The sequence below is a fragment of the Nesoenas mayeri genome, assembly GCF_963082525.1.
Source record: "Nesoenas mayeri genome assembly, chromosome: 5".
NCBI classification, from domain to species: Eukaryota; Metazoa; Chordata; class Aves; order Columbiformes; family Columbidae; genus Nesoenas; species Nesoenas mayeri.
Window position 1 is genome coordinate 25,110,572 of NC_137548.1, and position 22,065 is coordinate 25,132,636.

The window sequence follows — 22,065 nt, forward strand, 5'->3', positions numbered from 1 at the left end:
AAAAATGGTGAGCAGCCTCATTAGCAAGTGGAAAAATAGCAGTAGAAGCCAGCATGAGCCCTCCCACTCCCCATGTTGCAGAGAAGACACTGGGTGGGCTCCCCACCCTGACTGCTAATGCCTTTCTGTACTTGACAGCATTCACTCTGATTTCTCTTGCTCAGCTACCTACTCCCTGGTTTGTTGTGGCTCTCTCTTCTCTGGCTCTTGCCCACAATTCATTTCATAACTCCAGACACTCCTTTTACCCTATTCACACACATTTTGGCTTCTATTTTTAGTCTCAATAAAATAATGCCAGATTAAAACAAAATCCAATTTGGATGGGCAAAGTCATCCTCTCTATAGGTAGCTTAATGCCAAAGGGCCAGATGTGAGACAGAAGTAGCCAAGACATTATATAACCTCACCCCAGTCTTTGCACACCTGATCTTGAATGACATTTCCAACACAGCAATGAAATGCAGGCAGTTCGCCATCACCCAACTACTGAGAACAAGCAACACTCAGCCTCCAGGCAGACAAAAATGCCAACTGCCTGAAGTCATTACTTATCCTGCTTCAGAGTTTGCTTTGAGCCTGTCAGAAGTGAAGGCTCCTAAAATTCAAGCTGGGTTCTAGTTCTTAACCAGGGAAGCCAATTTCTAGAGACTGTCCTTTCTTTTATTCTCCTGCTTTCCCAGTGGTCCTGAGACTTGGAATGTCATTTCAGTGGCATGAGACCAGTAGCAACAAGAAAAAGCTCCTTCCTTTCATTATAGAAAGGCAAAAGTTTGACTAGAGGTGTGAGAGGGAGGCTGCTCACACGAGCTAAGGATTAATGTAATTTCTCATCATTAGAAGTGAGCACTGACCCTCAGCTCCAGCTGAGAGGCAATGGCTGAGTTAGACATTATCTTCTTAACATGAACTGAGCAGGGCCTGGAATGCTGCTTTTGGCAGAGCTCTACACTCTGCTGGGATTTAATGAGACTTACAGTTTTCTGGTAACTGGATAAACCTGAACAGAATCATGCCCTGTGGATCATTTGTATCTACTTAAAAGGTATTGGTTAGAGAAATCAATGTTTGCTCATTGCTAGTCATTAGGTAATGGCTCCCTGCTCCTTCAAAGGGCACTAAAAATGGGATAAGAAGGAGGTCTTTTGATGCAGGGCGTTGGGTATCACACTGCAGTTCCATTTCAGTGACCCACCCAGAGCTTCTCAGCCAGACAGGTGGTTCTGGAAGGATTTCTGTGGAAGAGCTCATCATTACTCCATTGCTGGACTAAGATAAGTACTGAGGTGACACCAAAAGTTGCTCTTTTGCATCATAAGATATCTTGTGCATATGTAGCCAAAGTAGTCTGAGGCAGGGGTTACTCGAGGTGCCCATTTGAAGGTCACCTTTCAAAGTCAACACCACTTGTGCAGTCAGTCACAGCAACAAGAGAGAACAGGAGGGTGGCAAATGAAGACTGGAATTAACAGGATTAGTGGGAGGGAAGAGGCGTACCAGCAATGTGCTGTGCAGAAACCTGAGTGACTTCTTTTCCCAGCTGCTCCTGATGAAGGATTTGGACAGTATGGTGAGACCAGCTGAAATCATAGCCAAGGCTCCTCTTGGGAATGTGGTAACAACATAAAAATAAATACACTGGTGTTCAACAATCTACTGCCGTCTGAGGCTGCTGGGGAGCCCGGCAGAAGCTGAAGAAGCCTGGACAAGGCTGGGCAGCTGGGAATTCCATCCTACTGTAGCAAGTGGCTGAGAGTTTGACACAGGCCATGCACAATGGCAACAGTACATATCCCATCCCATTCCACCCCATCCCCACTCTTCGTGCTCCAAGAGAGTTGAGAGACACTGGCTGATAAATCTCAGGCATTTTCTTTGTTTATATTTGGCAAACAATCTAATGTTATTGTATGTGTGTTGTTTAAATGTCTGCTGTGTTTACTTGTATTTTTCTTTTTTTTTCTTTTTTGCTGATGAAGGACAATTTTGAAGCTGTACTTTTGCACACCTGCTAAAAGAATTTCTTCTTTCCTTAAGCTTATATGAAGGAGGCTGCACTCCAGGAATAATGTTAATTCAAGCAGTGGATAGAAAACAGCCAGTCACAGCTTAGCACTTCCGACATTAACTCTAATTTCAGGTCTTCAATAACAAGACATACACGACCTTCTTATGAAGGACCATCCAATAATCTTGGATATAAAAAAACCTTCAGAAATACGCAGTCTACCTGTAGATCTCCTGTAAAATGAAAAAATCTGGAGTGTGCTAGATGCAGAGAAGAGTAAGCGTAAAAGTGCTCTGTACTATCACTAGTTTGCAAGCAAGCTACATTCATTGCTGTGTATCGGACCACATTGCTTGCACATTCACTTTATTTGGATGGTGTTCAGACACTGCTCTCCACCTTACCCTAAAGAAGGAAATCACTAGAAAACTAAGAACAGCAGCCTGCCTCCTACATAGATTAGATCTAAACCAGTTTATTAATCCACATATTCTTCAAGTAGTCTCTCGACAGTTCAGGATCCAGTTTTAAGCCCTTACAGATGATGATACACTTTATTTCAAAGAGTTGGATACCTTCAAGACTTGGCATTCATGCAGATATGGGGGCCAGGTGAATGTCCAAAATAAACAGACAGCTGTGCATCATCCTGCAACTAAGCTCAGATACAGACCTGGAAATCACAGGGAATAAAATCAAGCCTGTACCACCTGGCCCAAGAAATTTCCTCCCTGGCTTCTGAGTTTCAACATTCACCTTTTGTATGAAGTATTCTCAAGAGAACTAGAATACAAATAAATTAGTTCTGGATTCATGCTTTAAACCAGACTAGGTAAAGATCTGCAACTGCGTGAATTAGCAGTCTTTGCTGCTGTCAAACTCAGATAGCACATTACTAACATTTATCTTCCCTAATCAGTAAGTCTACTGCCTTTTCTCTTCTCCCACACACATAGTGGAAAAGCTGTGTGGACACTAGTAATATAAACATTAGCACAATAAAACTGCATCACTGTTAATCAGTCTGAGAATGTGAAAGTCCTGTGAAGTCTGGAGTCAGGCAATGGACTTGCCCAGTTTTAATCATGATTCATATTTATTTGTAATCATATAGGTTATTAGCACATTATATTTGTGCCATAGGAAAACAGAACCCCAGAGACATTCTGTCTTCTGAAGCTTTTAAAATAAAAATCTTACAAGCTCTCAAGAAGTTGGCAGCAAATGAAAGAGAAGCACAAAGACAGAAGACAGATTTCACTCAGTTGCTGTTACCTTTACAAATTAAACTAAATAAAATAAAATCAGCTGGGGTCATCACCTTGTGCATCCACTCCACAACTGCACTTTCAGATTGTTCTTGTCTCCAGGTTCTTGCAGAAAACAGTCCAGTTCAGAAATGTAGAAGCTACTATGCTGTTATATTTTCACAAAGTGCCCTTCATCTTCTGTTGTCCCTAAAACCTACTCTGTGTTAGCGAAAAAGGAAGAATAGTAAATACAGTAAATTTCTAACTATGAGGTCTTCCACTTAGCTACAGAATTTCCTTGATGTCTCTTGCCAGTTGTTCAAAAGCTAAATTCTGGTGGAAATATGACCCTTTTTAGCTAGAACTTCACTTTCTTGAGAAAAAGAATTAATGCACAATTCACCTAATGCCACTAGAGAGGAACAGAAATACCAGCAACATATGGCAAAATGTCACCATACATCTTACATTGTTAATATATACAGTAAAAAAAAAAGACTGGCCTGTAGATTCCTTTCTTCATCATCTGAACTCATCATATCAAACAAAACCTCATATAGACAACCTGGAACTGAACAACCTATCATATTACTTATCTTAGTGGTTACTCAGCAAGCTATATTCTGAAGAAGACTTGGAAAAGAGAATTGATTTCTTAGTTCCCAGTGACCCTATTTCACTAATACTAACTGAATTGCTAAATTCCATGAAGCAATCAGTGTAATGCTGAGGGACCCTCAAAGTAACATAAAATTTAAAAAGCAATTTTTTTCAGAATAACTGACAACCCACTAGCAGCTAGGTGTTCAGTTTCAGTGAAAATCATGTCAGAAGCACATTGAATGTTCCATAAAGGTAGTAATTCTTAGTATCTTCTCAGTGACAACCAACGATAGGACAAGGGACAATGGTTACAAACTGGAACACAGGAGGTTCCACTTAAATATGAGAAGAAACTTCTTCACAGAGCACTGGTGACAGAGCACTGGAACAGGCTGCCCAAGGGGGTTGTGGAGTCTCCTTCTCTGGAGACATTCAAAACCCACCTGGATGCCTTCCTGTGTAACCTCATCCAGGTGTTCCTGCTCTGGCAGGGGGATTGGACTAGATGATCTTTTGAGGTCCCTTCCAATCACTAACATTCAGTAACTCTGTGATTTCTTTAATAGAACAAAATCTGTTAAAACTTCCTGGAACTTTGATAGGAAACTGTCTGTTCAGACACTACAAATAATGCCCAAATGGTAGCTTGCAGATTTAGCTTCCTGTCTGTAAATACTCATGAGAATCTCTGCCTTCTCTCTCATTATGCCAGTGGCACTCAGCTCACACACCACTTCTGCCTCTCCATGAGATAAGGATGTGGTCACAGGGATGAGAGGCTGCCACACTTATTGTAGTGGTGGGTTGTTTCAGAACCCTGAGCTGCTTTGCAGAAATGCTGACTTTTATTCTCCCTTTTATTCCATCCCAAGGGGTCTGTCCTCAAGAGCTTGAACTCACTGCACAACAGTATCTACAACCAGTATTCTACAGTACTACTGGTGAACTGTTTTCTGAACAATCTGGTTAAAAGTTTCCATACTGCCTGACTTGCTCTTTGAGCATCATACCTACTTTTGGTTAGGTCATTTTTGACACATCTATGCTTCTTTTCTGCAGACCCCCATAAGTACCCTGAGGCTGTTAGAGAAGGCCTATTCAATCTTCTCAGACATTTTTCAACATTGGTACATTTATACATAAGTTCTGCCTGGTTCCTTTTTTTATCTCTATAACTTTTCACAGCCTTCTTTATTTAAATGCTAGCAGTTTATTCTGTAATCTGGTTTATGACTTATGTCTCCAACCCCTCTAGTTGGTATCTAGGGTACTAAATACCTGTGAAACAGTAACCACAAATAAGCTGCTGATGAGGGAAATCAGGGCCCTAGTGTAAGCAATCAATGGAGAGAGTGAAGAGGAAAACCAGCTGTTCCTGCAGGAAGGACCAGAGTAATTTCTGAGACACACAGACTGGGCACAGCAGCCTCTGATGCATACCAGTGACTTGGTGCAAAGGTGAAGAAAATATCCTTCCCAAGTTTCCAAGAACAAATGCTTTGCTCTAGTTAGTTGAATCACTGCAATATTTGGCACTGTTCTTGGAGCTATATACCTCTTTGAGCAACAAGGAAGCTTTGAGTGACCCACCCACCAAGGTTCTGCTGGCCTTACCCTAGCCAAACCAGGCTTCTGTCTAAGCCTTCACGCTCTTAGCTAAATGGCACAGTAAACCCTTTGCTTCAGCTTCAGAGAGGATACGTTTAGTACAGTGCTGCTCGCCTTGTCCTACAGAAGGGAACATGAGCTCAGGTTCTCAGTTCTCAGTCCTCCCAGAGAATGTGACTACCCTGAACTTTGTAGCAATTATCTAGCCTATATTCTTCCTGCAGCTCTGTCTGTTGCCTTCCATCATTCCTAGTATCAACAATCCTCGCACGTGGTTTGCATAAATATTCACAGAAACGGGGAAGGATAGAAAAATGCTACCTACAGGTATCACAGACATGTAACAACAAGAGTACCCATAGAAGATAGAGAGAAATCTCTTGCAAAGGTTTAAAATTACAGTGTGGCAACTCAGAGAGTGCTCTTAAAACCCTGAAAAAGGCAAAATTGAGCACACAAACATCTGCATCTAAGTCCACTCAGCAAACCAGTTTGGTCAATATATTGAGAACTCAATTTTTACATTTAATTGTAAATTTATGTGTAACCTTCCTTTATATACTGTACTTACTAAGAACTCAACTTGAACCATACAGTAGACCAGAACTTTTGCCTCAATTATACATATACTACCATGTTGACATAATTTTATTTATTTTGATAGTCCCATTATATTCCATTCCTACACCATCACATTCCAATGTACTGTAGAGTCGTTTTTTTGACTATGGCTATTCACCCTATAAAATTTCTGGTAGGATAACTGGAGTTTTTGGCAGATGGTAAAGCGTGGGAGGCAGTTTGGAACCGTACAATAAGTGCACTAGCTGAATGTTTGTACTAGAGGATCAGCAATAAAATCACTGACATTAATAATGGAAATGTCATCTTTAAGTTTCAGAGCTAAATATCCAAGAGATGAATTAGGTGGTTCACCCTTATGCAAGCTTTTCTTTCAGCCTGTGAAAACACAAAGGTCACTGCATTAGTGATACTGAAGTCATGTTTTCAGGGTTTTCACAGCAAAACAAAAGGTCAGAAACATAGTATTTTAAAGCATTCTAGTCCATAAATTCTATTACAGCACCATCACAAATTATTGTGGGCCATGGGTAATATGGTTTCATCAAGACTACACTCTACCTGCTAATAGTGCATTAATTTTGCATCAGTGCAAAATTAATTGGGTCCTCATTTACTAGGACCTTAACAGCAGATAAACTTGTTTGAATCAATTAACCACTAGGGAATGATGAAGATTTGCTTCTGTAAGTCTCAGTGATTTTCCTTTGGGAACTTTCACCTCTGCTGATTAACTTCACTATGCAGCTGATTCACAAGTCTCAACTATGCCTTTCTGAACTAAGGGGCTTTTCTGTAACACGGAAGAAAAATGTAAAGAATGTCCTGGCCCATTATTACAGGCCAAGCTTAAACAACAGAGCATCTTTGAGCCAAAGCCTAATGCAAAGAGGAGCCATTTTAGCCACGTTTGTTTTTTTTTTCCCCAGCTACATTTTTAGGGATCTTCCTCTTCCAACTCCATGAAATGCAGCCTTTGCTCCCTTCTGTTTAGTCTTTTTAATCCCAGGAGAAATAAATTCCCTGCACAGCTGAACTCAGACTGTTACCTAGAAACCACTACATGCAGTACAGGCAGCTGTGTTTCTTCTGCTTGCTGAGGAAGTATTTTTCCTGCCAGTTCTTGAGAAAGCATCCCAGCATACCCACCACTGCTTTCCTGATCTTCAGCACTAGCACTTACCTGTGGAATTTGTCCCTGGCTCATAGGATGCAGCACCGTGAAGGTTGTTCTGGAATTCGTTCAGCTGCTTTTCAGTGGAGGTCACCCTAACAGGTAAAAGCATCAAATCAGACAGAGATAAAAAGAGATATACTAAGGAAGAATAAAAGTCTTAAAGAAAAAATTGAGAATTCTAGTTTACAAAATCTCACTAGCATTGTATCTATGAAGCTGTGCCTGAACTTGGTACGAAAAAGGCAGAGTAAGACAGGTGAACACTCAAGCCACCAGCAAGACTCCAATGTGCCTAAAACATTTAATTGTCCCATGTCTTGGAAGCTGATTCTGCAGGATAAAGACAACAGTAAGTGGTATTGGACTACCAAAGCACAACTCAACTACTAATGCTGTGGTCACCTTATTCCAGTGATTTGAAGTAAAATGATTAAGTGACCTCAGAACAGAAATGCACATGCTGGCAAAACCATGCCACTTTCAAAAGATAAGTTCTTGCATCTTGTCTCAGCAGAGACAGCTCATTTAGGCAAGATTTCTCACTTGTCTTGGAAACTGAGACCCCCAGAATGCATTTCATCTCCCGCAGTGCAGTGCCAGTCCTCAGGCAGATACTTTATGCAAATCCTCCTGCATTTATCTCAACATTTGAGTTCCAGAAAAACTATATTCTGTGGAGTACAACTTCACTTCCTTTAACACTTATAAACTGACACCATGCTCTCCTACATAAAAAAAAAAATGGGTCTACTCACAAGGCAAAGTCACACTATACAGCTGCAATGATGTATTCTGTCCTTAAAATCTTTACAACTGATCCATCTGTTTCTGTTTTTTTTCTCTCCTCCCTTATCCTTTCTTGCCTTTCTTCCTTCCTGCCCAGCTCTATTCTGATCACTCCAGACTTCTGCATATTCGCTTCTGTCTCTCTGCCAGAGTCCTTCTCCTTCACTCATTCAGCCCTGCAGCGCCACACAGTTACTGTTGAGCTCTCCCCTAGAAAACCACCGTAATCTCCAATCCCCACGTGATGCCCTGATGACTAACAGACCCAGACACACGTGTGCAGTTTCTATAGTTTTGTCTTAAACCTTTTGCTTTCAGATTTCAAAGTTAGCAAGTTGCCAGTAATCCAGGTGCTCCTGGCAGCTAAAAGACCAGTGAGGGACTCCAGTATTTTATCGCAGTTGGATTTTAGTGAAATAAATTGGAGTCCATAGAGAAAAGGAGAGGGATACAGACACACTTGCAAATGCAAGCCCTTACTTCAGTCAGTCATAATCTGAAATGCTATTGTCAAATGAGGTGCCTGTTTCTATGTTTATTGTCTCTTGGAGAGAATTTTGAATCTGTACTTATGGGTTCTTTTGCTGCTGATACTGCATGGTCCTTCTGGGAGCTGAGAATCAAGATGGATCTTTATGCTTCTTGTGTAGAGATTCCATGCTCATAATCAGCCTGTCCACTTTGTTAATGCAGCACAACTGACAGCCAAATTCAGCTCACCCTTCTGTAGGTAGGATGCAAGGCTAGTGCCAGCAAATACAACAACAAAAACCCAAAACAGGGAATAGCCACACTTCTACCTTAAGTGTGGTTTATGTTTAGAAAATATCTTTCTACAGACTCGCCCTTCTCCTTTCCTTCCTACCCACAGTGTACCTTGATTCTTGCTTTTTCAACTGTCACCTCCACTCAGTTCATCCTCAGATCTGCTTCTGGGTCGTGGATCTCCCATCAGACTAAGCTGGCTCTTCAAGTTCTCTCTGCTCTCCTGATGGAAGCTCCAGTGCCAGAACATATTCGCTGCTTAAACTGAGTTAATCCCTTTCCACTTTCTTCCTTGGGCTGGCTGAAACCCTTTCTCAGGTTCCTGCTTTTAATGTCTGTGTTGTTTTTGCTTGTACTTCAGAACTGCAATCCATTATGTCCTCCATTTCTTCTTCTTCAATACTAAAAAGAACCCAAACAACTCTCACTCTGTCCCCTCCACTTAAGAATCTGCCATTGCCCTTTTCCTTCTATTATACAGCTAACCCCTCATTAAAACTGATACTGACTTCCTTCATTTAGGCATTAAACCAGCCCTAAACTGCCCAGCCTTGGACTGCAAAATTGGAGGATGCTCTTGTTCCACAGGTGACAAAGAAATCCTTTCTTGACTAAATTCTTGAACAGATGCTATGAATGCATCTAATGGTCCAGAGGGGGTAGAAATGATGCTAACAAATTCAAATCACAAAAAGCCCAGGTTTGACAAGAGGACAGGAACAGATGTGAAAACCCCAAAGCCAGGGAGGCTTGTTCCTCTTTGTTGCTCTTGGACAGGGTAGCTCCATGTGTGTATCTGCGTGTATGACCTAGGGCTAGCCAAAGGCTAAGAGCTACAGGCCTAGTGAGCCCAGCTGTGTCAGGGTGTTAAATCAAGGCATGTCTCTCAGATGCACTGCTTTTGCTGCCAAAAATGTCTAAGGGTCAGGCAGCTTGATTAACCCAGATGCTCAGGAGCTAAAAAAACAAGCGTGCTGCAGGACAGCAGTAGCAATAAAGTGAAAGGGGTTGCAGTAACTGTTACATGCTTGCTCTCCCGCTGCTCGTCCTCTTTTCAGCGGGCACTCAGTTTGTATGCGTGATGCACTCAGCTCACTTAGGATGCTTCACGCGTGCTTGTGAATAAGCACATATGGGCAAGACAGGATACAAACCAGAATGATAGTGTTTTATAGGGCTTGCTCTGTGAACCATCAATCTACTTTTGGCACATTTGTCAGGCTTGGCCAGCCTGTCCTACAACAGCTGGCTAGTGCCATATCCAACTGTAGTCAGGACTCCACCCCACCGTGGGATGGATTTCCTGAACCCTGGAGAAATGCATCACCTCTACCCTATTTCTGTACTGGTTACAATGAAGCAGAGCTTTGGCTCTTCTGCTGCTGGCACCATGCAACACAAATATACAAAAGAAGAACAAGGTAGAAACATTTTGTGCTGTGGTGCTAGGACTTGAGGGAAATACTTGTTTAAACAGACTTTCCCAAGTAGAGTTGTTGGGAACGACATTTACACATAAGTTCAGTACAAGAAATTATGCCATGTTGATCAACACCCCCAATAGTTTGTTATGTTCTAGTCTATTGCTGGTAAACTCAGTGATCCTCCTGGGTTCTCTCTCTCCCTGGTAACATTTTGAACTATATGCTCCTCTCTACCTGGCATTTCCTCTCTTTATAACCAGTGGTCTATTATTGACAGCTGAATTTTTCTGAGATCTTTTCTTTGACGGATAGTTCTGTTCACAGGCTGTTCAAGGCCTTACTTGATGCTGTCATAGTTAGAGAGCAGGTTTTGGTAAAGTTACTATAGGAATGATAGCGCAGAAATTTGTATTTATTGTGACTTAGTAATTCCTAAAGGCAGAAACATTTTCTGTCTACCACTTGTACCAGTTCACTCTGGGTTCTGACCGTGGAGCTAATGTATTTTTCTACTTTGCATGCTGTCATCTGTAACGTGAAGACTCAATACACCAAAAGCTGCTTCCAGGGACATCTGCTTCATTCCGCGGCTTATCAATACCTTACCAATTGCTCTCAGCTATCAGCAGTTTTGTTCATGGTTCACAGACCTGCCAATAGCAGCAGCAACATAAGCAGTAGCAAGGACCCAGTCTGACTCTCGGAAAGAAAGAGCTTGCTGGGCTACCTGTTCTTTCTACTTGTGATAAGAGCACAGTTACTTAAAAGTAGAGAGGCCCATAAGACCATTTGATGGTCAGTGTAGAGCTGCATATTAAACCATTTATCTCAGTTAGTCTTTTTCCAAACCTTAATATGGGCCCCAGTTTTCCGCTCTGTCAGCTTAAGCAAGGAGTCTGCCTTAGACACAATCCATTATAAAGTCAACCTACCACCTTTTACAAGTTGAGAAACTGAGAAAACAAGAGAGGCCAGGAACTGAAAAGACAAGACTGAATTGTCTGCTGCTCCATTACTTTTTTCCTTTGTGTTTTAACCAGGGAAGTGTCCAAGTTACTAGATAGTTTTTGAATTAGTCAGTACTGTCCATCTTTAGCACCTCATTTCTTTGTAGCTGCGTTTTCTACTTCTTCCTCTTCTGCAAGCCATGTGTGCCAGCTGGGAGAGAATTGATAAGGCATGCAAGGAAGAGACAGGTCAAAGAGACAAAGTTGATTTCAGTTTGTCTTCACAGTCCAATCTCTGGATAAATTCTACAAACAACTTTAAAAAGATGTTCCTTATTAAGATGTGAAACAAAAGCCACGTGGTGCAAGAGCAGACAGAGAAATAAGGTCCAGCTTACTGAAACATATGGAAAAAAAAAAACAACCAACAAAACACAGGAGCTTTAACAACAGAATGGAATTAGTTTCAGTGAGTCTTGAGGAAATAGTATGTAACACTGATATCTTTTTTTTGAGCAAAGAGGTCAGGAAAACAGCCAACAAGTATTAGGGAGTGAGAGTGGGCAGCAAATCAAAAGTGACCTGACTGAGAAATGAAGCGGCCCAAAGGTCAAATTTAGATCAGACATTATGGAGAGGGATATTTACCATGTCCTAACCTAAGGGTATGGTAGTCCCACACTGGAAGAGCACAGTTCTGAGTGCCACAAGGCAAGCACTCTGACAAACTGAAGAAAATACAGTAAATTGAAGACAATTAAGGACTTGGCAGGTGTAACTACTATCTGAGTTTAACAAAGCCTCAACAAGTCTAAGCAACATTAGGAAACCCCAAGAAGTAGAAGGATATTCAAAAGATGGAAAGTATTTGCAAGGAAAAGTGTTCAGGGTGGTTCAGGGAGGAGGAACAAGATACAACAGGATGAAACAAAGGAAAAATTCAGATAAACTTTCTGATAATAAGGTTGTCTAGATTCTTGAATAGTCTTGTATAGCAGTTGGTGGGGTTTCTGCCACTGGAGTTTTTTGAAAGCAGACTACACACAGTGTGAGAGAATACTTTGTACAGAATAACCAGGGACTGTAAAGAGCAGGCTGGAACATGCAAGACATCTTTTTCTTCTCTAATCTATATTCCTTTGACACAGAGGCTTCTCTCCATTCCCTCTCCTCTGTGGATGCATCTCTGGTCTTTTCCTGACAACAATGAATGGATTAAATCAGACTGAAACGCAGCAGTTTTAAAATTATCAGCTCCCAGTATGCTGGAAATATAGCTGGGCACTGCTGTTTTCCATGTAAGTGAAAAAATGTTACTGCAAGATCCCATGAATGGCAAGAATGGGTTTGGAGCCTTGTGCTGGAGACAACCTGGAAAGTATTTCCGGAGGCAACTTGGAGGCAACTGGAGGCAACTTGGAAAGTATTTCCGGAGTGGCTCCTTGCAGCCTTCAATACTTGGATTAGTTTTCTGAAATTCTGAAGGAATCTTTTGCTTTTTTTCCCCCTTCTGTGCATTTTTGGTGCTGAACTTTTTCCGGTTTTCCCACACTCCTGCCTGTCACAGAGCAGAAACCACAAAAATGCAGCAAAGTAAAGTCTGTCCAAGGAGCTGCAATTCCATCTCACAAGGATAAACATTTCCTCTGCCAAGAAGTGAGCACAGCACACCGGCATCTTCAAATACACATCCCTGCTGCCTGGCAGAGAAACCCACTGTCATAGCCTGTCACCTGTACTAACATGAGCTACCCAACATAAAAGAAATCAGACCGCAAACCCACCAGCATATACCTGCCAGACCTGATGCTCACATCTGCTTTTGCCGAGTTGACAAAGTCTACTACATCTTGTTTTCTTTTTAAATAGTTTTGGGAGATTAATTCAGTGTGCTACCTCTTAAGACAGTGAGAGTACAGGCAAGAAATACACAAGTTTCCCCAAAGCAGACCTGTCCAAGCTCCTCAAATAAGCCTTGCAGTTCCAGATTTGATCCACACACATTGACAGTGCCCTGGCATCTTCATAAGGTAATCTTTCATCAGTCATCTTTTACTAAAACTTCTCTCTTTAAACAGGAAGGGAACACAGAATCAGGAAACCTCACAGGAACCTGCTTTGAAAGCTTTACAACTCTTCTGGCTGTAGAGGAAGTATAAGGGAGGAAGTTATAAATGCAATTTTTGCCCTTCAGGGATGAAACAAGTCTGAGGATGTATGAGGAAAAGCCTGATGAAGGATTTAGTCTAAAGCAGTTCTGTTGTTTAAGAGGAGATAAATAGAGAGCTGAGGAAGCTATCAAGAAAGACAGAGGACAAAAAGAAAATCCAGGACTCTTGTTCACATTCTCTCATAACGCACAAAAGAGAAAACACCAAGAAATAGAAAGGAAGGAAATGAACAATCAGTAAGCAAAATCTCATGGTGATTTTTTTGGTAAAGATAACACATGCCAAATCCATATATGTTAGAATGGCAAGCATTATGTAAATAAAAGCTTAGTAAAAGTTAAAAGAAAGATTTATTCAGATAATGAGGAAAGCTATCGCTACATTAGGCACAATATAAACGCTTTAAGTGAAATAAACACTTGTGCTTGAAGGCTTAAGTCAATCATTGTGCGTTAAATTTATGGGAAAACTTGGAAACTTGGCTCAAGGGCAGATTAGCTTGTTAAGCATATTGTTGGGGTTTTTTTTGCTGTTTTGTTTGGTTTTGGCAGCCTCTTCTGACTCACCAGATTCTAGACCCCGTCAAAGTTTAAACACAGAGGGAGTGACTCAGGTGCTTAAGCACAGATGTCTAGTACCATACTTGGTACTCTTGGGTTATCTGAGACATCTGCATAGGACTGGCAGATAAAACACAAGATCTGCAGAAGACTTGTGCTCATCTGGAGCAGCAGCTAGAGGTCAGGTAGAATAGCCCTAGGAATCTAAAATGCCACTAGCAACCTGTATTTAGGTGACTGAATCTCACCCTGGATCAGATACTTCTCTTATTCAATTGAGCATTTCCTATGTCCTTACGTTTGTATGATGTTACAGTATTACCTACCTTACCATTGTGAAACGTGAAAATGCAACATAGCGCACATGTATTGCAGCACACACAGCTCAGGTTATTCTGAGATTTCTCTTGGACAGCAGAGTCAAAAAGATCTATGTCAGGGTCACACATATACAGGTTTTTCTCCAATATTCCCTCTTGGGGAGCCAGTGCCAACTCCCTGTTGTAGACAGGAAGAGATAAAACTTACTTGGAAATCCTCTGGGCTGCAGCCTTGCTGACCACTGTCTGCCTGCGGTTTGCAGGAGGCTTTGGAACCAGCTGAGGAGACATACTCTGGAATGGCATCACTTTGTGCACGCTGGCTCCCTTCTGGATACTAGAAATGGCACTTGATGTCTTGCAGGCATCAGAGCCAGCTGGCACAGATATATGGCTGGTGCTGGACTGTGAGTAGTTGGCAAAGAGAGCCTGGTAAAAACAACAACAAAAAAGAAAAAAATACCATAGTAGTTGCTAATTACCTCTCTGAATATTGCTGATGGAGCTGATGGAGGTAGGTGACATTTTTGTTAGGGATAATATATGCCTGGCTAAAGCAACTACAGGGCTCCAGGGATGGTCCCATGCATAGAAAGAAGTGTTAAGTGGTCAAGTCAATGAAGTAGTTTTTAGAGATTAATTTTATATCCTTGGAAGCTGGGACTAACTTCTAGGAAGGCAGACAAACTCATTACTGCCACAGAATGATACTATTCTGGACTAAAGAACAAGAGATCCTATCCTTAATCTAACCTTGCAGTGGGCTCCCACCCACAAAGAAATATATATTTTATTGCTTTGTCTTTCTGCATTTATCTTGCTAAATTACTCTTTGTGCAGGAGGTGAGATTGAGACAGTTCTAGGAAAGAAAAAGGTTATGGGGAAGATGTTACAATGCCAGTTCTTCAGTCTAACCCTGTAGGTGCTTGGAATAACAGAAAGGCTCTAGGGTACCATCTCTGAAAAAGGGACTTCAGGTCAGCAGCTGACAAAAAGGAAATCCCCAGTCATACCAGGGAACAGAAAATATTTCTATTCCTATAGCTGGTGGGAGAGTAAGTACACTGGAGATTTGTCAAATGGAACAAAATAATCTGCATGTTGTGAGACACTGCAGAACTGAGCTATGGGCTTGCAAAGCAAGAGAGTGGGGAACGGTTCCCTGTGGGAGCTCTGCAAACTGCTCTGCTCTTTCCAGAAAGGAGGGACCTGCTGGGAGTTCCACCTTGTCTTTCCTCAAAGTCAGTCAGATTCCCAGGGCAAAGAGGCAATACTGTAACCGTGTAGTGTGGCAGCTAGAGGTCAGCAATAGGAGATGAGGGGAATAGCTGAGCACTCGCCAGTCACCTCAGCGTGACCCTGGGAGCACTGCCCTTCACTGCGTTTGTCCTCAGTTTCTTCTCTGGTGAGAAGTACACAAAGCCACAGCAAGTGGGCTCTAGGCTCCAGAGAAAACCGCAGTCTGAGGGCTGGCTGTGCCTCAGCGCACCCACAGGAAAAGCCCCTCTCCCCCGCAATTCTCTGGCAAATGGTAGTGCTGTGTGGGAAGGCGCTTCTGAAAGGCAGAGCTCGAGGGAGAAAAGGAAGCACAGGAGCCAAAACAGGCCCATTTCCTAACTGGAGCTCACTGACAAGATGCCCTTGAGCTCCCAATCCTTCTTAACCTCTCCCTTCCCTGAAGCTCTGCCTTCATCACAGCTTTCAGATTTTGTATAAGTAGCTGATACAAGTGCAGAAGTCTTGCAAATAGCAGTCACACTCCACCTTCCCGCACCAAAACAAAATAAAATGGAACTTAGTTTAGTCTCTTGCATCTTAAGAGATTGACTGCACCCCCTTCTTATTCAGGGGTAACATTTCATCGTGCTCGGTTTGATATTCAGTATATTTCCTGTAAGTTCCTTTCCTTCATATTAAAATCACTGAGATCCTGTAGTCCATTAAGTGTACAGTCTCAATCCCTTCCCTGTGTTAACATGGCATTGGAAAGGAGGTCCATGACTCTGAAGAAAAAGCAAAACCTGCTTAAAGAGAGGTCATGGATATTTTTCTTGGGGGGTAATGGACTTCCAAAAAGGCCTTTGTCTCCATGCTGTGCTGATATTCTGGCTGCCTTCCAGGCAAGGATGGGGAGACTGGAAGCTGACATGGACCGTGGCTTCTGGATTCAGCTACAAAGCATACTGCCCTGCTGTGAACTCCATGGGGACAGGACAGGAAACCAGGAGAAGCTACTGTGCAAATAAAGAGGGCAGCTGGGGAGAGCAGAGCCTGACCACACAAAGGAAGAGTTCAGAAGAGATTTCAGCACACCCAAGAAGGAGGAGACAGACCTCATCACTCAGGATTTCGAAGGCTCAGGGTCTAGGGAGAGCAGCAGCCGAGACAAACCCTGATATAGGCAGTCTTGAAGCAGGTAGCAACCTACAACTATTGCTGCTGCACATAAAAAACTTGGAACCACACTTCACAGGATGGCAGGTTTAGCTTAATGTTGAGGAGACATTTGCTTCCCTGGCAAGATCTAAGGGCTACAAATCTGAAAAATACTTAAAACACTATGAGATTTTTTAAGCTAAAAATCATATAAAGCATTAGTGAGTGAATTCTCCTGCATAATTCTCTGGGGAGGTAGGACAACATTAATCCTGTCTTGCACATGAAGAATGTTAGTGCTGACAGAGAAAGTGATTCTCCCTATGCCAGAGGCTGAAGCAATATCAAAAGCCAGGTTGAGAGCTCAGAGAAGATCCTGACTCCCAACCCAATATCTGCCTCATTAGATCATGCCTCTCCTTGGTTCCACATCTACACATGATCAATGTACACAAAGTGTTACCAGTACAAAACCAGAAGTTTTTCATTAGAAAATCTCAAGATGTACAGCTTGTCAATAAGTATGATGCACATCTAAGAGTATCAGCCAGCAGTAGCTGAGCTTGAGGTGCTCATGATTAAAAGCAGGGAGGTATTGTAGTACTTTGAAAAAAAGCAGATACATTAATGATCTTCGAAAACAGAAAGAATGTTCCTGGCACTTACCATCCCTCTATTTAACACCCATCCTAGCACAGTAGCAGAACAAATGTTGCAAGCAAAAACATGTTCATTCTGTGACCAGAGGAGGTAATGAAGCTCATTTCCTGTGAATCTGTCTTGAGGCTGAGTCTTAAAGTATCTAACATAAAGTCTGCCCCAAATAATACCTCCCTCCATGGGTTTGGGGCATTCTTGTGTTGATTTTCTGCTGTCTAATCTGAAGTGGCCTCATGCTGCAGCCTTTGCCTTAATGGGAACAGTTGTTGGATATATACCCCTCTGTTTTCATGAAATATATATGAAACACAGCTTTGAAATTTCTATCTCATAGTCATTCAGTTTAAATTGGATCAGCAGGTCTGAAAACGCTGAAACTCAGCAGCATATGAGAACTGATAGACAGATGCACACACACGTGTACTGCATAAAGATCTGTGCAGCTAGTTCCAAATCACTAGTGCTGGAAACGGAAATGTTTACAAGCAGTAAACAGTTACAAGGATTTAAGTTATTATTTTTTTTTTAAAGGCAAACTCAACAAAGTAGAACCCACCACTTTTAGAAAAGCAACTGCATTTCACATAACACTGCAAAGATACAGAGAATTTTAAAGGGTTGGAAGACCTTTGGAGTCATATAAATTGTTTAGTTGAGATTCTTTTGAACACATATTAATGCATTCACTTAAACCAGTTTGGATGCAACTATCAGTTGAGTTGAAAATTCAAAAAGTGGTGATGAAGAACAGGCTCAAAATGTACTAATAACTGCCATGGAATTAAGCTGCAGTAAGAGGAGAATCTTGGGGTCATCAAGAAATTTAAAGAAGAGGAGCAAATTCATGGCATACACAGACTGTCCTGAAGCGTGTATTCCTTGGTAAATTCTTCAGAACGAGACTAAAATATATTAAAATAAGTTGACTTGGTGCCTTCTCCTTTGTCTCTCTTTTGGTACTGGGAACTCTCTAGGGCATGGATTGTGCCGTATCGTTGTATTGGAAAAATACTTAATATATCTGGGTGTTACCATAATTCTAATAATAGTGACAGGATCAAAAATATGGGGACAAAATCTCAGCTGGTATAAATCAGTGCAGACTCCTGGTTTCAGAACAGTCGTTCTGCTTTACTTAGACTGAGACTTTGACTCATCAGTATCACAAGACTCAAATAGGAAAAACGGCAGTTAGCACATTTAGCGGGAAAACAATCTGAGGGAGAAAGCTGCAAAACAAAACCAAACAAGAGACTTAAGGGGAAGAAAGACTGCAAATCTGACAGCAGATCAATATATAATAGTTTAGAAAACAGCTTAATGATGTTTAAAACTGCATTCTAAGAGGCTCTGTGTCCCGAGGCAGGAATAATGTAGTTCTAGGAATACTAGGAATATTATTCTGAATACCCAACATTCTCAGTCAGATCTAAATAAACTGTAGGGAATTCAGAAGAGAGTCAGAAACATTAAAAGAAAAAAAGTTTGCTGAACTTCATAAAATAAGGAATAGCTCAGAGAACATACCATTTTAAATGACTGAGAGGAGAATTATTTAAGATTAACTTAGCCCAACATTTTATAGCATAAAATCTACTTAAAGTTCTGGTTGAAAACATGATCATAACTGACCACACAACTCATTAATGTGATTTATGCCTTGTTTAACATGAGCTTTTTTGGTATAAGCAGCACTGATGGGGATCATTCCACTGTACAACTATACTTCTCTTGTTTTAAGTCAGCTTTTTCCCATGTGAAATGTTTGGCATAGAATTCCAAACCTAGTAGATGCTAGGCTAAGCAGACAGAACATAACCACACAGAGAAGGAGGAACCTCCCTAACAGCTGATGGCATCTTTCCAGTACAGGAAACAATTAGAGAATAAACAATGATGGTATACTAACTGCCTTGCCAACTGCAGCAGTGATACTAACATCTAGGTCATAAAGTGTCACATGAAAACTCCTTTAAACATTAAAAACACTGCCATAAGCCGGCTTTTCTTGTCTTTTGGTTTGATTTTTTAATTCTTGTTCCCTGGTTTTGTTGGTACCATATTTAAGCGTCTTGTCTCCACTTCCAAACTCTGTCCCTTTGTATTTTTTTTTTTTCTCAGGCTCTCTATTGTCTCTGTTCCTGGGCCCTATCCCTGCATCCATTTGTTTGTTATATTCTCATCCAGTCAGTTTGGTGTTTTTCTTTTGTCCAGGCAATGAAGTGCCTATTCTGGCATCAAAGATCTATTTTGACCATACTACACTGTGTGAACTAACTTCCACATACGAATGAAAAGTGTTGGTTGCAATTCTTCTTCCTCCACCTACACAGTGTTTGCTGCTCTGCAAATTGTTAAATGCCTGGAGGAGAAATCATGAATTATCATTCCTGAGTGTCTGGAAAGGGTTCAATCAAGAGTGGGCGCTGCCACAAGGAAGCGCACAATAAGCCTGCATGGTAAGATACATCCACTCTGTGGCAGATGGGGATTTTCCTATTACACAAATACATGACTAGGAACTTCCACGCTTTCCAACGCATCCATCTCATCTCCAACATGTCGAACTGGCCAATGTGCAGGCAGAAGCATTTGCCCATGTTATTAATCAAGGTGCTTCTGTTACTTGTTCGCATGCTATCCATATACATATGACTAGTCTATTTGTCACAAAGGAAAGACTGGCACCTAGTCACGTTGTACGATCATGCCATACTCAGAGTGTGCCTTGAGATATATCAAGAAATGCACTTCAGCTGGTGACAAATGGCTACCCTGCCTTCCAACCGTAACAAGAACTGGAATAATCAGATGAAACAGGCTTGGAGATATCCTGCATGCATTTCCCAAAGTAGAGAGATCATGACACTCTTTCAAGTGATAGGCCTTCAGCTTGTGGGGATATATTTCTTCTCTTGAGAAAAGGCTGAGGAACAGGACAAAGGATGGAGTAGATCTCAATATGTGGGGAGGAAGAGAAGAGAAAGAGCAGGCAATGGGAGATGGGTGGCTTAGATGACACTGAGTAGGAAATGCGGTAAAGCCATGCAGGTTAGGATAGGCTACATTGACTGTGGGGAAAAAGAGAGAACAAATAATGGCCAGAAGGAAAAGGTGGGATTGAAGTCAAACCAGTGTGAGTGGGAAAGAGATGTAGGGCAGGGATGGTACAAGCAGCAGAAAAGAGAAGGCAGTTCTTGGAAAGGTCAAGTCAAAGGACTGAAGTCTGAGAAGTTAACTAGCAGAAGGAAGAGGTCTGTGACAGGGAACTAGAGAGGGAGCAGGGGATAGACAGAGGAAGATGAGGGTAGTGCAGTGACCCGGAGGGGCACTGGAGGATCCAAGCAACTGTGACTGGAAGGGGAGGTCTGACTGGCTCCATACAATGTCTAGTGGGAGAGGAAGTGTCCAAGAGAAAATCATTTTATTAAGATGTGGTTTTCACTACAGAAAGTCTGAAAGCCCCGAAGTTCAGTAAATACCCTTCTTCATTAATGGCAACTTCAGTGCAGCCTGAGCCCTGCGGCATGGCAATGGCCTCAACACTGCAACTCCAAACTGCTTGGCTCAGAAGAAGGGGAGGGAGAGAAAGGAGGGAGACATTGTGGGGGTGAGAGGAGGTTTAACAAAGAATCACTTTAACAGAAACTCCTGAGTAATGGCTCTGCCTCAGGCCAAGAATAACATCAGCTCAATGTCAGCAATTAGAAGAAGGCTCAGCCAGGCCCCATGGCCAGCTCCAGCCTCCTCACAGGCACAAGTCAGCTTACAGCCCTTTCCTGAGCTCATAAGCAGCCATAGCTGCCCACCCAGAGCCCCTTGGATTGAGATGAACGGAAGATCTCCGGCTCAGAAGGGGAGCAAGAGAACTGTAGGTGAGGGAGTTTGGGAACGGAAACTGCAGAGCTAAGTGAGGGCCCTGAAAAAAGGAACGCAAAGAGCAAAGGCAGAAGGGCTTCCCCTTCAAGATGCTCCCAGAATAGGATGAAGGGAATTTGCCTATAACCTATTCTCAAGGACCCTGACTTGTGACTCATCTGCTTCACAGAAGGGAGAGTGGGTGTTCAGACCTTTGCATGTTAGCTCTGTTCATGGTTTTACTGGAGTTCAGTCCTGCCTGACTGCCCAGCAAACAGCTCCTTCTTAATGGAGACTAATCTCTTTCGAGTGAAGGTTTGTTCACCGGAATACTTCCTTCCTTTTAACAGTGAAGCCTTTTGGACATCAATCAGAAGAAAGAACACACCTCTCTCTCCATAATAACAAAGAAAGGTAACGAATGCATTAATGAACCCATTGTAACCTTGGAAGATTCCCCAGGCAGGATGGAAATGCTGTTCCAGACACAGTTGTCCGCCCTTGGCATCCAGGTGTTATCTAGAACATCAATAACACAAATCCATTTTCATATTTCTTCTAGCTCTTGGACACTTAGCCCATCTTTTCTCCTGTAATTGTAACGAAGGAGTCATGTATCCATCAGACAGTTATGTGCAAACCGGCGAAAGGAGATCTTAAATATAGTAGTAACAAAATGTGCAGTAGGCCTGGAGAAGATTTTCAGGATAGCAGAGAAAACTTGCATCTGGCATCAGGGTCAGTGGCCATGTCTCCTGCACACTGAAGGCTCTTAAAATAAGTTAATGCATTTCTTCAAAAGAATAAAGATTATCTTAAAAAATTTTTGAGTTCCCTTTATGTACTGCTCTTTTGCTAACTGCATCATATGACAAGGTATCCAGGAGGGAGAGAATTTAGTCAAAATGAAGATTTGATGTGGTCTGTTTGCCACAGAAGACACAGTTGCCAACACGATTTCAAGACCCT

The 22,065-nt window shown here is 41.9% G+C and overlaps 1 protein-coding gene across 1 annotated transcript in view; it reads right to left on the reverse strand.

The window, feature by feature from the left end:
- Nucleotides 1-22,065, reverse strand: part of TTLL5 (tubulin tyrosine ligase like 5) — a gene marked incomplete at both ends in the record, with an annotated part of 133,025 nt that overhangs the window by 2,260 nt on the left and 108,700 nt on the right. The window contains 2 exons of the mRNA XM_080346263.1: nt 7,235-7,320; nt 14,410-14,630. Of these exons, the coding sequence (XP_080202389.1) occupies nt 7,235-7,320; nt 14,410-14,630 (307 nt within the window). The remainder of the gene's footprint in view (nt 1-7,234; nt 7,321-14,409; nt 14,631-22,065) is intronic.